Source organism: Lagopus leucura, unplaced genomic scaffold (assembly GCF_019238085.1).
Source record: "Lagopus leucura isolate 7727_CA_CO unplaced genomic scaffold, USGS_WTPT01 Super-Scaffold_100110, whole genome shotgun sequence".
Taxonomy (NCBI): domain Eukaryota; kingdom Metazoa; phylum Chordata; class Aves; order Galliformes; family Phasianidae; genus Lagopus; species Lagopus leucura.
In genome coordinates, this window is record NW_024962326.1 from 233,005 (window position 1) to 246,192 (window position 13,188).

The following is a 13,188-nucleotide window of genomic DNA, read 5'->3' on the forward strand; positions in this document are numbered from 1 at the left end:
TTTCCAGGCTGCATGCATTTGCAAATTTTTTTAAAAATAATAATTTTGTTAGGAGAAAACCTTGTCTGGAGGGGACCCTGCATGGTAGGACCAACACTTCCAGCCTGTCAGCCAGCTCTGTGCCTTTCCCTTGCTCTGGGTCCCCACCTACTGGAGACAGCAGGCTGGGTTGTCGGGTGCCTGCACACCTCTGGCTTTTTGGCAGTGGGGCTGCTCCTTCTCCTCCCCCTCCTTTTGGGTACCCATGGTTGGAGCTGGTAGGGCATGAGGGATGGTGGGTGGATACTGGGAAGGAGTGAGATGCTCACCTTAGGACATCCCTCCAAAGGGCTGTGGGGATTTTCTGCTCGTCTCCTTCATGCTGCAGCTCTCAGAGCTTTGTGCCGGGTTTCCAGTGCCCATCGCTGCTGTTGTCTGGATTGCCACCCACTGAGTGGTGGGATCCCATCCCAAACCTGCTCCCAGGGCTCACTGAAACCTTCTGGGGAAGTGAGTGGAAATGGAGCTGCCAGGTCCTGCAGGTTCTCTCAGAATGAAGCTGAGGTCCCAGAACAGCCCTTCCAGAGCAGCATTTAAGTGAGATATTACAGTGCAAGGGAAAACTCCACATGCAAGCATGCAGTGAGATATGTGAGATATCAGACACTTTGCCCTGCTCCTGCCCCAATTTGCTCTTTGCTGGTACTGTCCTCCTCCCTTAGGGGGTGACATTTCCCTTCCTAGGGGCTCAGTGCAGAGCACCCCCCCTCCTCAGTGCAGTTCTTGATGTCCTGGCTGTGGTCCTCATGCTCGCACTGGGCTCCTTTGCTGTAAGGTTTGCTCCATGCTATGCCTGCACTAACTCAAGGATCTTGGCCAAGCCTTTGACAATCACCTTCCTTTCCCCATCTCCTGTGTTTTCTCACTCCTGCAGGGATGAGAAAAAAAGACAGCCCCATGGTGGGGTTCCTCCAGCTTTTGTCTTGCCCAGAAGCAGCTTGTCCTTTCTCTGTCTCAGTTCTCTGTCCAGCCCACTCTCCCTAGAACCACACTGGAGTATGAGTCCTAGCCCCGAGCTGAAGGTAGTACTCTTAGAATCACAGAATCACACAATGGTTGGGTTGGAATAGACTTCAAAGATCACAGAATCATAGAATGGATGAGTTGAAAGGAACCCCAAAGTCCTCCCTCTATGGGCTGCTCCCACCCCCCATCAGCTGTCCGTCCCTATCCACGGCCATGAGTACCTCTAGGGATGGGGCACCCACACGTCTCCAGGCAGCTGTGCCATGGCTTCACAAGCTCTGAGTAAAGAATATTCTCTCCACATCTCACCCAAATCTCCTATCTTTTAATTTAAAGCCATTCCCCCTTGTCCTATCACTGCCTGCCATTGTATAAAGCTGTTCTCCTGTTTACAAGCTCCATGTAAGTACTGGAAGGCTGCAATGATATCTGCCTCCTCGGAGCCTTTTTGTCTCCAAACCAATTCCCATCAGAGAATGAAGCCAAGAAGCAGCAGTTTTTAAAAATGACAGATGCTCTTTATTGGACAACACAGTATGGTAGGAAATGAAGAGGCTATAGCCATGGAGGCAAGAAGTTGGAGATCAGTGGCAATTCTTGTATGCAGAAAGCAGTAACATTTCCCCTGGGTTCCTGAGAGAATAGAAGGGGCTGGAAAAATCTTTTAATTGCAGCTGAAAGGTTTGGAGGTTGTAACATGTGATGTGATTAGGGGCTTGCAGAGCCTCTTGGGGCTCCTGTCCTTGCCGAGGACCTGGGGCTGAGGTTTCACAGGGCTGTCCCCTTGCTGTGAGGCGAATGAAACAAATGCATGTGGCTTCCCCCCATTCAGCAAAGTGCTTTAAATGCTTTGCATTAAATACATGATCTCATGAGGAGGAACGGAGGAGGGCTGGCATCGGGTACCGTGCCAGTTCCCAAAGCCCCATTGGTGACCCGCTACAACCTGTGCTTTGGCCAAAGGTGCTCCAGATTCTCACAGTGGGGTCCTGGTCTCCCCCCAGTACCCCGAGAGAGGCTGGCGAAGGACGGAGGAAGGAGAGGGCGCAGCACAGCTATGTACAGCACTGATTGGCAAGGCAGCACGTTGCTTTTGGAAGGCAGGAAACACACCGTTGGCCGGAACCATCCTTATCTGATGGTCTTTTTGCTGGTAGTGGTCTTGGAAACGATCCGCACGCTGCCTCCCGTGCTGGAGCTGACCCCTCGGCTGCTGCTGGAGCTGAAGTTGCTGCCTCCGCCATAGCTGTAGCTTCCACTCCCGCCCCCGAATCCTCCACCGCCGCCACTGCTGCTCATGGTGTAGCTGCCGCCGCCTCCCATGCTGAGACCACTGCTCATGCCAAGACCACTGCTCATGCCGAGACCTCCACCCATGCCGAGACCACTGCCCATGCCGAGACCTCCTCCCATGCTGCTGCCGTAGCCCATCCCGCTGGAGCTGCTCACTACAGCTGCGAGAGAACAGGGATGAGTGAGTCCACCCCACCATCCTGCAAGTCCCCAGGGTGGGGGGACAAACCCCGGCAAACAAGGGTGGGAGAGGGGGAGATACTTACAGACACTCACGGCTCCAACGCCCTCTCCGGCGAGCCTGGTGGAAAAGAGGAAAGGAGGAGGTAACGCAGGCAAGATGCAGTGGTACCTGGGAGGGTCTCACTGCAAGAGCATCCAGTTGGGGAACTATCCAATGGGGGACCATCTAAATGGGAGACTATCCAACTGAAGGGCCATCCAATTGCAGGGCCTTCAAACTGGGAGACCATCTAATTAGGAGAACATGCAATTGGGGAATCATTCATCTAGGGGACCACTCAGTTGGAGGACCATCTCAATGGGGAGTCATCTAGTTTGGGGACTTTCTGTCTGGAGGCCCATCTAATTAGACTTTCCTGTCCTTCAGTAGGGTCCTTCCACTGCTGGGCTATGTCTGCAGCACATGTGGAAGTGGCAATTCTCATTTTTCTTAGTGCATCAGATGCCAACAACTGGAGGAACCCAGCTTTTCCTAGAAACCTCACATTTCAAAACACCCATCTCCTCCCTCTGTTTTTATGTTCCTTTATGCTCCAGATCCTTGGGGTAAGCTGAAGCTTTGGGCCCAAAGAGAGGTGCAGCATGAAGGGAAAATGATATTTGCTGATATGTCTGCAGGGATTCTTCACTCACCTGCTCTCCTCGCCCTCCAGCAGCTTCCTGTAGGTTGCAATCTCGATGTCCAGGGCCAGCTTGACATTCATCAGCTCCTGGTACTCACGCAGCTGCCGGGCCAAGTCTGCCTTGGCTTTCTGCAGGGCATCCTCCAGCTCGGCCAGTTTGGATTTGGCATCTTTCAGGGCCATCTCCCCACGCTCCTCTGCCTCAGCGATGGCTGCTTGGAGACTGGCACACTAATACAGAAGGAAGCAGATAGCTGTTTAAGTTGGGCTACCCAAATCTGAAGTCCTGTGGTACTGTTGGTGCTGCCGGGGGGCTCCAGCATAGCACTGGGATTTGTGGAGCTATCAGAGAGGTGTCAGAGGGTGGGTGACTGAAGAGCCACAGTCCTGTTCCACGTGAAAATGAGCAGAATCTGCATCTCTTTGTTTTGCTGGCATGATGCAATAGCTCACAGCTTGCTTCCCCAGCAAGAAAACAGCAATCACAGCACATCCTCACATCAGGGGACATCCTCCAGTAGGGAAAAGAGATGGCCATGCCTGCCAAGGCAGGACATGGGCTTCCATCCCTCCCCAAAGCTAGCAGCATCCCCCCTACCTGTTTCTTCACACTCTCAATCTCGTTGCGCAGCCGCTGCACCATCCGGTTGATCTCTGAGATCTCCATCTTGGTGTTCCTGAGGTCATCGCCGTGGCGCCCAGCTGAGACCTGCAGCTCTTCATACTGGTGGGCAGAAAGGAGGAAAGCAGTGGTGAGGGACCATGGGGCTGGGAATGGTGTGTACCAAGTCTGGGTGCAGGTTGAGGGCGACCTCTGAGCACATTGCTTAGCCCAGAGTTGGCAAACTATGGCTTGCATAGAGCACCTGTGTGTTGTCACTTGCTTTAGGAACCTGGAAGGGAAAGAGCAGTGCCCTGTGTTTAAGGCCAGGTCTACCAGCAGCTCTGTGAGCCCAGAATCAATGTGGGTTGGGTTCACAGCAGGGAAAGTCTGCTGCCTTGTGCAGCGGTCCACCAGCAAACGATGGCAATCTGTATGCAAGAGCCCATTGCAACGTGCACGGAACGTTAGTCAATTTCTTGTGCAGCGCTGAGGTCCTTCCTTGGTGAGTACCGCTTCCCTTCAGCTAATATAATGTAGCATCTGTGGTCCCTGTCACCCACCTTGTTCTGGTACCAAGCCTCTGCCTCAGCTCGGCTGCGGTTGGCGATGTCCTCATACTGTGCCTTCACCTCTGCGATGATACTGTTGAGGTCCAGGCTGCGGTTGTTGTCCATGGACAGCACCACGGAGGTGTCAGACACTTGCTGCTGCATCTGGGACAATTCCTGCAGAAGATAGAAAAAAAATGAGTTAATTGTCTGCTTTCTGCAGTGGAAAACATAAGATATCTTCAGAGCTCTGTCTTCCAAGAGATGCAATTTCTTGCATTTCTCTCTATCTCTCTTGGCACAGGTCATCATCCTGGAGTTGTTCAAGAAACGTGGAGATGTGGCACTTGGGGACAAGGTTAGGGGGCATAGTGAGATGGATTGGGGTTGGACTGGATGATCTTAGAGGTCTTTCCCGACCATAATGATCCTATGAGTCTACAATTCTTCTCTGATTCTACTTATCCACAGTTTTCTATCTTATGGCTGCACTGCGATTTCTAACAGGCAGCGATGCTTCCTCCTTCACTGCCGTGCAGCACTGAGTGTGGAGCCAAGGGACGTTGTGCAGAGAACTGACTGCTCACCGCTTCGTACAGAGCCCTCAGGAAGTTGATCTCATCTGCCAGCCCATCTGCTTTGGCCTGCAGTTCCACCTTGTTCATGTAAGCACCATCCACATCCTAAAGAAAAGCAAAGCAAAGCTTCAGGTGCAAACCCACAGCAAAGCTCAGATTCATGGGGATCTGACTGGAGTCAGAATTGCTCCCTTACTGTGGGTTTCCGTAGTAGTACTCAGCCCATTACCCACTCCTGGTTGTGCTTACGCTGTATTTCACTGCCTGACCCTGCTGTGATGCCGCAGGACCCCATCTCCCAGCAGCTCTGCTTGGGCTCAGCCCTTTTATTCCATTCCCCCTTCCCTCACTCCCTCTTTACTCACCTTCTTGAGCACCACGAACTCATTCTCTGCACCCGTGCGCCGGTTGATCTCATCCTCATACCTGCAGAGATAAGAGAGGTTTTGGGCAGCAGCAAAGAACCCCACAGAGTGCAGAGATGGGTCCCACGTCACTCAATGTGGCTCGCGGATTCATCCTGCACTCCCACTTCTTCACAGAGCAGATACAGAGCAAATGGACACTGGGGCTGCACCTTCAAGGACTCCGTGTGTGAGAAGTCCTGGCTGAAATCTAAAGAATCCAATTGCTGCCTTTAGATCCAAGCTCATGCAGGGTTGCGTGGCATGGCGCTCGTAGAGACGTTTGCCCAAAGCAAAGATGTACAAAAGCTTTCAGTGAAGCTGGACTGCAATACCTAGCAATGTGACCGTTTGATATTTGATGTTATAATAATGCTAATGGCTCTGAATAACCCACCACAGCATTTAATTTACTAAAAAAGAAAAAAAAAAGGAGAAGCCTGTGATTCTTTAACCACGGTTGTGCAAGGGCAGATCGTTAAGTAAGCCTCAGATTATGTCTATGAGGAACTTTTTATGTCTCTGAGCAACATCCTCTCATCAGATAATCAGGGCAGGGCTTAGCTAGAAAGCCGACAAAGCATGTGGGCTGCTGTGGCAAAGAGCTGGCTTTGAAAGGCAGGTTTGTGCCAGTCCTCCAGCTAATGCTGGTGAGCATCTCCCTGCAGTTGGAGCTTGGGTGGACAGCAGGCAAGGTCAAAATGAGCCTGAGGATGAGGAACCAGATCCAGACTTGAAATAAAACATGTTCTCTTGCCCAGGCAGTACTCCAAGATCCAGACAATGCCCTTTGTGGTATTAGCTGATGCTTGCAAAAGGCTCTAACTCATACCGAGACCTGAAATGCACCCAAGGACAACATACCAGGAGCTGGTTTGTGTCAGCCCATCCTGTCAGATCTAACTAGCTCCCACCCCCAAAATCACACGCTATTCACATGCTTAGCTCTCTAATATTACCATGTCCCTGTACTTCAGGGTGTTTTACTCAAATTTACAGTTTACCAGATCTCGTTGCATGAGAGAGAAACTGTTCTCACCGCTGGAAAACAAATTGCCGCGCCTAAAAAAAGCACCTAAATGTCCTCAGAGCCAGTGGGCACCCACCAACACGTCCCAAAAATGATTCATCCCCCTCTGCTGGGTGACGGGGCTGACAGCCTTCCCCAGAGGTTTACTTTAAGGGGAGCTGAGGCAATGGGCAAAGAAAAGAGCTGAGCATCTTCCATGTGATTGCAACTAAGCGAGGCTGAGCATGTGCGGTTGCCTGGGCCCCTTTGGAAAGGTTGAGATTTCCTTTGCTACAACAGAAAATTAGGGATTTGGGGAGCTGGCTACATTTTATCCCTGTTTTCATGTCTAGTGCAGTCATGAGCTATACTTTTTGCTATTTACAGGTGATATTTTGGGAAGCCCAAGGGTTCAGACCATGGCTCCATGACAGTGCATGAGCATGTCCTGTGCTAAATGCCAAACCCGTGTACAAGAAACCCAACATGAATAGAGGTAACCAAGATCAAATTTTGCTGCTCTGTGTTCATTTTGCAAACTGCAAGAGGAGCCCAGTGCGAGCACAAGGCATGCACCACAGAGCCCAGCCCCTCTGAAATCAATTTTCTTGTCTGTTGACCTACAGAGCGCAATCTCTTACTTGTTCTTGAAGTCCTCCACCATGTCTTGCATGCTCCGCAGCTCCGAGTCCAGCCGTCCCCTCTCCCCCATCAGGCTGTCCAGCTGCCGCCTCAGGTTGTTGATGTAGGACTCGAAGAGGGGCTCCAGGGACTTCCTGGTGACCGTGTGGCCCTGCTCTTGCAGGAGGCTCCATTTGGTCTCCAGCACTTTGTTCTGCTGCTCCAGGAAACGCACCTGGGGAAACAAAAAATGACTGTAACCCACCAGAAAGAGAAGAGGGAGAGCATGGAATGAGGATCTTCCCACAGGAATTCAGGGCACTGAATTCTCCAAAGAAGCACAAACAGCTTAGGGAGAATTTTCAAGAGTTATCAAGCTGCCAAGCATCCGCGTTTGCAATTCTACGTGTTTCTCCCTGCACTGGATGCTCAGCCCTCCTTAATGGTTTAAACTGGTGCTATCTTGTGGAGGAACTTTGCCCCTTCACAATCCATGGAGGATCCATCAGTGCCTGGGCAGTTTTTTAGGCAAAGGGGGATTTGCTATGTCAGCAAAGCGAGGCTCTGGAAATCTTGTCCTTGCAAAGAGCATAGGACAATTCTTAACGTTCAGCCAAGCATGGATTAGTTCAGGCAAGCCCTGAATCCAAAGAAAGCTCTTCCTGCTGTTCTTTCCTGAGGCAAAAGAGAATGTGCCCGGGCTGAGACCCAGCTCTCACCTTGTCGATGAAGGAGGCGAATTTGTTGTTGAGGGTCTTGATCTGCTCCCGCTCATGTGTCCGCACCTTCTGGATCTCAGGGTCAATGTCCAGCTTGAGGGGTGCCAGCAGGCTCTGGTTGACAGTCACTTCGTGGATGCCACCGGGTGGGCAAACGGGGAACCCGGGGCCGCCACGACCACCAAATCCAGTACCTCCCATCCCAAATCCACCCAGCCCATAGCCACCACCGCCACCAGCTCCTCCTAAGCCCAAAGCAGCGCCTGCTCCTCCACCATAGCCCAGACCAAAGCCAGATCCTCCACCAAAGCTGTATCCAGCTCCACTCCGCAGCCCTCCGCCAAGGGAGATTCTCTTGCTTCCACCCAGGTTATAGAGACTTCTGCTGCCAAAGCCGCCACCGACTCCGAAGCCTCCTCCGCCTCCAGCTCTTCCTCCTCCAACTCTGGAGACAGAGACGGAGCTGAAGCTGCTCCGCGTGCCACTGCCACCTCCCATGATAGCAGAACCTGAGCTAAAGCCCCTCATGCCCCCTCCGGTGGAAGATCTGTATGAGATCCGGCTCATGGCTCGTGCAGTTGGAAACACAAAGAGCAGGAACGAGGGAAAGAGCTGGTGATAGAAGCTGAGCAGCAGGAGAGCAGCAGAGGGCAACGGAGACAGAAACCCCTGTGATGGGAGAGCCTGGGAGCCTCCTCTTTTATCTGCTTGGAAAACTTGGCACGGGGATTCAGAACTTGACGTGCCTTGCAGCAACTTGCCTTGTCAAACACACCTAGGCTACGGCAAGGTGCTGAAAAATGCATTGTTTGCAGGCAAGAAAGTAACGGAGCAAGGGAGCTCCCCCCACCCCCAGAGCCCTGAGTCACCGAAGGAGAACTGGACGGGATCGGTACGAGCAGGACGCGGCACGAAGCTCCCAGAGCCCCAGGAGATCCTGTTCTCTATGCCAAGCTCACCCGTTGGAGCAAGCTTCCCTGCTCTGAAGTGAGGGGAAATTTGGGATTGAGCACACTGAATGCAAAAAAATAAAAATAATAGAGGCTGATGTCCCCAGGAGCACCTGGTATGGGGTGTGTTGTGTTACATGGTGACCAAATGGGGGCTGATGTCCCACAGACCACCTGATTTAGGGCTATGTTGTGTTACATAGTGAAAAAAATGGGGGCTGATGTCCCCAGTGCTGCCTGATTTGGGGTTTTGTGCCCTAGGGAGAGCTGGCAGCGGGGGAGGAGGATCTCCTTCCCAGCTCTGTACTTTTGGTTCCTCTTGGAAAAGAGCTCTGAAGGATCAGGGGCTGAGTGGGAGGTGTCTGCTGGTTGTTTTAGCAAAAATCTGTCTCTCCATTGCAGGAGGAACAGAGAAATCAACTGTTGTTGCTTTCAAAGACAGCAAGGGACTCACCTTTCCAAAATAACACGAAACTGCATTAAATAGTGTGCTGACCCCTCTAAAGAGGATATTACAGAGCTACTGGGGAGTTGTTCTTGTTCCGAGCCTTCCAGCCAACTGAGGGCTCAGAAGTTCCCTAGGAAGCTGTTTTGTATTGCTCCCCCCATTTTGGCCCTCAAACCCGCCGTTTCCACGTCACTGCGCTCAGCAGAGGGGAACTTACCACTTTCTCCCCCATCTCCCTCCCACCCCTCCCTCGCTCTGCTGAGATCATCTCGGATGGTTTTCTCCTTGATCCTGAGCTCAGGTTGAACCCGCCCTGCAGTGGGGCTTTGGGATGGTGCAGGAGCAATGGATGGCATCTCTTCTCGTGACCCCAAAAGGATGAGTTGCACATCCCCCACCCACCCAAACCCATCTGCAACGCAGACCCAGCCCAGCTGCCATCCGTGTGCCAGATAAACCAACAGCACACAGCAGAGAGATAAAGCTGAATCAAAGAGATTTTAAAAAATTGGCTACGTGAGCAATAAGTACGGAACATAATCCAGGATGAGTCGCTCCGGGGTATCTGCGGCATCTCATGGCTTGTTTCTGTTGATGTGTTTCCAGCTGCCGTTTGTTCTGTCTGGGAACTTGAAAGAACCTGAGCAGAAGGGATTTTTGATTTATTTATTTTATTTTTGTTTTGTTTTGTTTTATTTATTTCCTTGCTGCAATCATAAAAGCGCTCCCAACCCTCATCCATGCCATCCACTGCGTGATGCCAAAGATGTGAGTCATGGGCATGGAGCGCACTGGGGTGAGCAAAAGGAGTGGGGCCAGGCTGTAGCGAGGGGGTGCTCTCAGCTCAGGAATGGAGGCACTGAAAACACCAAATCTTCGCAGGAAAACCAAGCCCACACCCACCTATCCCGAAGCTGAAGGAGCTCTGATTTCACAGCGATGCACAGCGACTGTAGAACCCAATCCTAACGCCAATTCCAGGAATGCTGCCGGGGCTATTGACATGAAATAAATCGTGCTGGGAGAACAGCACGTGTGCAGAGGTTGGGTTCCTGGTGGATGGGTCCATCGCTGCAGATGGAGCCATGGACAGGGGCCAAGCAGCAGTGCGGGGAGCATGCCTTTGGCTCCTAGAGCTATGCAAAGTCACACCTGGGAACCAAGCACAGTGTTGTAATTAACACAAAAAGGCTTCGTGGCAAGGCAAGGCACTCATTACCTCCCAGCTCTTCTAGGAAAGCCTGTTGCTGCAGACAGTGGTAATTAAGTTGAATATTACAAAGGGTTCAGTGAGCTGGTTAGGCACAGAACTCGAGGAGAATTCTTGCAGTGTCTCACTCCTTGCTCTCTCTGTAGCTGCCCAGGGCTTCTGCGTTTACCCTCTTTGGGCATCCCCACCTCCTTTCCTCCCTTTTGGGCATCCCCACCTCCTTTCCTCCCTTTTGGGCCCTATCTGTTTTTTCTTCCTTTTTTTTTTTTATTTATTTATTTTTTTTTTGCTTTGTTTATTCTCCTAGGCATAAAAGATGCTCGCAGTGTAAGGTGAGCTGAGGTTAGGTCATCCTTAGCTGCATTAACTCCTACCACGCTCTGCAGAATCTCTGCAGATTCTATCCTCAGCACAGGGCGCACAACCCGAGATGACTCACCATTTATTTTTAACCTTTGTTCATTTTTGGTCTCTTTGCCCCTAACACCATCCTCTGTGAGGGCTGAGAAGAGAGGATTTTCCTCCAGATTTTGGTCTCTTTCACTGCAGCTCCTTTGATTTTTGGGTGGTGCTTCTGCACTCGGTGCTGCCGGATCCTGGCGAGGTTTTGGGTGCACGCGCCTGCCCTGGGGATGGAGGGGGCAGAGCAAAGCGTCTGGCCCTTTGAAATGCAATAAGCTGTGAGGGTTTGTCTGAGGGTTCTTTTTTTCTTTTCTCTTCTTATTTTTTTCTCCTTCCCCTTTTACAATCACCAAACCTGCAGGCCTCATAGGCTGCTCTGCTCCATCACCAAAACCACCCTCAGTGCAGACTGTCCGGATGACATCCTCCCCCAGAGCCCTGCACTCTGTGTCCCTTGAGAAAGCCAAAATTAAACACTGTGTGACCTTTATTTCTCCTGTTTTCACTTTTGCCTGAGCTTTTAGAGCTGTCCCAAACCCTCTTTTCTGGAAGAAAGGCTTTTGAGTTAATCCTAATGATCCAAGAAGAAAACAATGCCTGATTTTTTTTTTTTTGTCCCCCTTCCTCCCCTTTTCCCATATGCCTCAATTCAGTTTCAGACAGCACACACCTGATTTCAAGCATTTAATTGCATTTTCCTTTTCAGTTTTGAAACTTTTTCCCTAAAGTGAAACCAAATCCTCACCCCACTCAGTTTTCTGCAGGCTCATTCTGCTGGTTCTGCTTTGGAAGAAAAGCACTCAGGAACAAATACATTACAGTTGTTTTATTGGACACGTTCCAAAAGAGAGAGGAAGGAAAACATAGCATTGTTTTGCTACCGTTGAAGTATAAAAAGCTGCAAATTTCTTTGGTATTTTCATCAAAATAAAGGCAGAGTGGAGAACTACAGGGGCAGATCCCATCAGAAAGGGGCACCTTTGGCACCTGCTCCCGATTGCCACATTTTCCATGTGCTGGGCTGAGATATGAATGCATTTTTTATCCAAATGCATCTCTTTTGGCCCAGAAACGCATACCCCATGGAGCGGATGAGGTCCCCCTGGAGCAGCATGGACGTGGCCCTCTGTGTGGATTTTTGCAGGGATCTTTTGTCTCAGCAGGCTTTTACCTTGATTGCTGCTGCTGACACCATGGGGGAAGTCAGTGAGGTTTGGGCGTTGGGGTGATCTCAGCACTTTTTAAGCCATTTCCACAAAACCTAGCATGAAGCAAGACAACAACCCAATGTAACTGCAAAGGCTGATCTGCTGAAAACCTCTGTGTTCTGGTTATTTTTTAAAACAATCCCAAAAATCTGATAACTTAGGGAACAAGGCCTTTCTCACCTGCTTGGGATCCATCAGAGGAGACCAAATGCACCTGCAAGGTTACATGCAAGGTGCTGCTATGGGGCAAACATTTATTTGGGAAGAGAAAGGACAGAAGTGAGAGTGGTTCAGGGTTCTGTGGACATCTCAGGGATCTTTCCAGATGCTGTGTGGTTGCTCAGCACATCTGGAAGCAATGCACTTTTCAAAGCTCGGCCACAGGTGGGGAAAAGAGGGATATTTTCCATCGAACTCAGTGACTTAGAAGTGTCTCCTCATGTGTTGCCATTGGAAGAGGTGTCTTAAGAGGAGCACTGAGCTTGCAAACCACTGCCTGGGATCTTTCAGGAGCCTCCCAGAGTGTTTCTGCATAGCAGAAAAACCCCTCACAGATGTATGGAGATGTGTGAAGATGAGTTACTTGACTTGAAGGGATGAGTTTGATTTGTTCCAGCAGCCTGGGAGAAGCCATGGGAGAAGGGAGAAGCAGCCTGGATGGAAGCCATGTTCCCAGCCCGTCCCTGGGCTTCTGCAGGCCAGAACAATGAATGTAAAACCCAGTTATTGCGTCTGAGCTGCTATTTGATCTGTGCTGCTGAGGGCCATCAGCTAGCCGCAATTACAGGCTGCTCACCCTCATTAAAAAAAAAAATAATAAAAAAATTCCCCATTCCAAAAATCTTGTAGACCTGTGTTTTCCTTTGAAACCTGTTTTGGTGCTTCAAGTTAGCTCGTGCTTGCTGCTTTCCTGAGGTGGAACCCAAATGCTTAAGAACTACAGCAGAGAGGTGATGGGTGCGGGAGCGGTACGGGAGTGATGCAGCAGCGATGGCTTTGGGGGAAGGGGTCTGGCAGCATCACTTTACTCGGGTTGTGAGGCATTCTTCAGGCTTTGGCTCTTTATGCTCTTTTTGCTGGAGGAAGTTTTGGAGACGATTTTCACACCTGGATTGGTGCCTTTTGCGCTCCCAGAGCTGAAATTCCCTCCTGCAGAACTCAGCCCAATTCCGCTGCTGCCTCCTCCAAGCCCGAGCCCGCTGCCACCTCCATACCCACCTCCGAGACCACCCCCACCTCCAAGTCCAAGTCCTCCTCCGCTTCCAAAGCTGTAGCCTCCACCACCTCCTCCAAGACCGTATCCGCTTCCACCACCTCCTCCAA

General features: G+C 50.9%; 2 protein-coding genes and 1 long non-coding RNA gene across 7 annotated transcripts in view; 1 reads left to right on the plus strand and 2 right to left on the minus strand.

Annotated features, from left to right (window-relative positions):
* Positions 1 to 1,785: 1,785 nt before the first annotated feature.
* LOC122188997 (keratin, type II cytoskeletal 5-like) lies at positions 1,786 to 8,302 on the minus strand. 5 transcript variants are annotated; one of them, XM_042887757.1, is made up of 10 exons: positions 7,974 to 8,302; positions 7,648 to 7,892; positions 6,949 to 7,163; positions 5,260 to 5,320; positions 4,904 to 4,999; positions 4,329 to 4,493; positions 3,763 to 3,888; positions 3,175 to 3,395; positions 2,565 to 2,599; positions 1,786 to 2,459 (listed from the first exon to the last, which is right to left on the minus strand). In XM_042887757.1, exons 1-10 carry the CDS (start codon positions 8,212 to 8,214, stop codon positions 2,137 to 2,139), a joined length of 1,728 nt encoding a protein of 575 aa, XP_042743691.1. In that variant the 5' UTR covers positions 8,215 to 8,302; the 3' UTR covers positions 1,786 to 2,136. The 5 variants fall into 5 exon arrangements, with proteins under 5 accessions (XP_042743691.1, XP_042743692.1, XP_042743690.1 ...); XM_042887758.1 differs by having other exon boundaries at positions 1,786 to 2,240; positions 2,358 to 2,459; positions 7,648 to 8,302; XM_042887756.1 differs by having other exon boundaries at positions 1,786 to 2,240; positions 2,322 to 2,459; positions 7,648 to 8,302.
* LOC122188998 lies at positions 4,846 to 7,342 on the plus strand. The gene is made up of 3 exons (XR_006181691.1): positions 4,846 to 4,981; positions 6,695 to 6,803; positions 6,934 to 7,342. It is a non-coding gene; the product is annotated as an uncharacterized LOC122188998 (long non-coding RNA).
* A 4,484-nt stretch (positions 8,303 to 12,786) lies between the features above and the next one.
* LOC122188999 (keratin, type II cytoskeletal 5-like) overlaps positions 12,787 to 13,188 on the minus strand; it is a 4,938-nt gene continuing 4,536 nt past the window's right edge. The window contains exon 9 of the mRNA XM_042887759.1: positions 12,787 to 13,188. This exon is cut by the window's right edge and continues 69 nt beyond it. Coding sequence (XP_042743693.1) covers positions 12,890 to 13,188 — 299 coding nt within the window. The 3' untranslated portion in view covers positions 12,787 to 12,889.

Bases quoted from the DNA above. Each gene is read 5' to 3' on its own strand.
- LOC122188997 (XM_042887754.1), bottom strand. From the start codon at position 8,214: ATGAGCCGGATCTCATACAGATCTTCCACCGGAGGGGGCATGAGGGGC. The intron at 3,889-4,328 runs GTGGGTGACAGG...TCTGCCCACCAG, and splicing joins AGGCTTGGTACCAGAACAAG to TATGAAGAGCTGCAGGTCTC. The intron at 3,396-3,762 runs GTAGGGGGGATG...CTTCTGTATTAG, and splicing joins TTGAGAGTGTGAAGAAACAG to TGTGCCAGTCTCCAAGCAGC.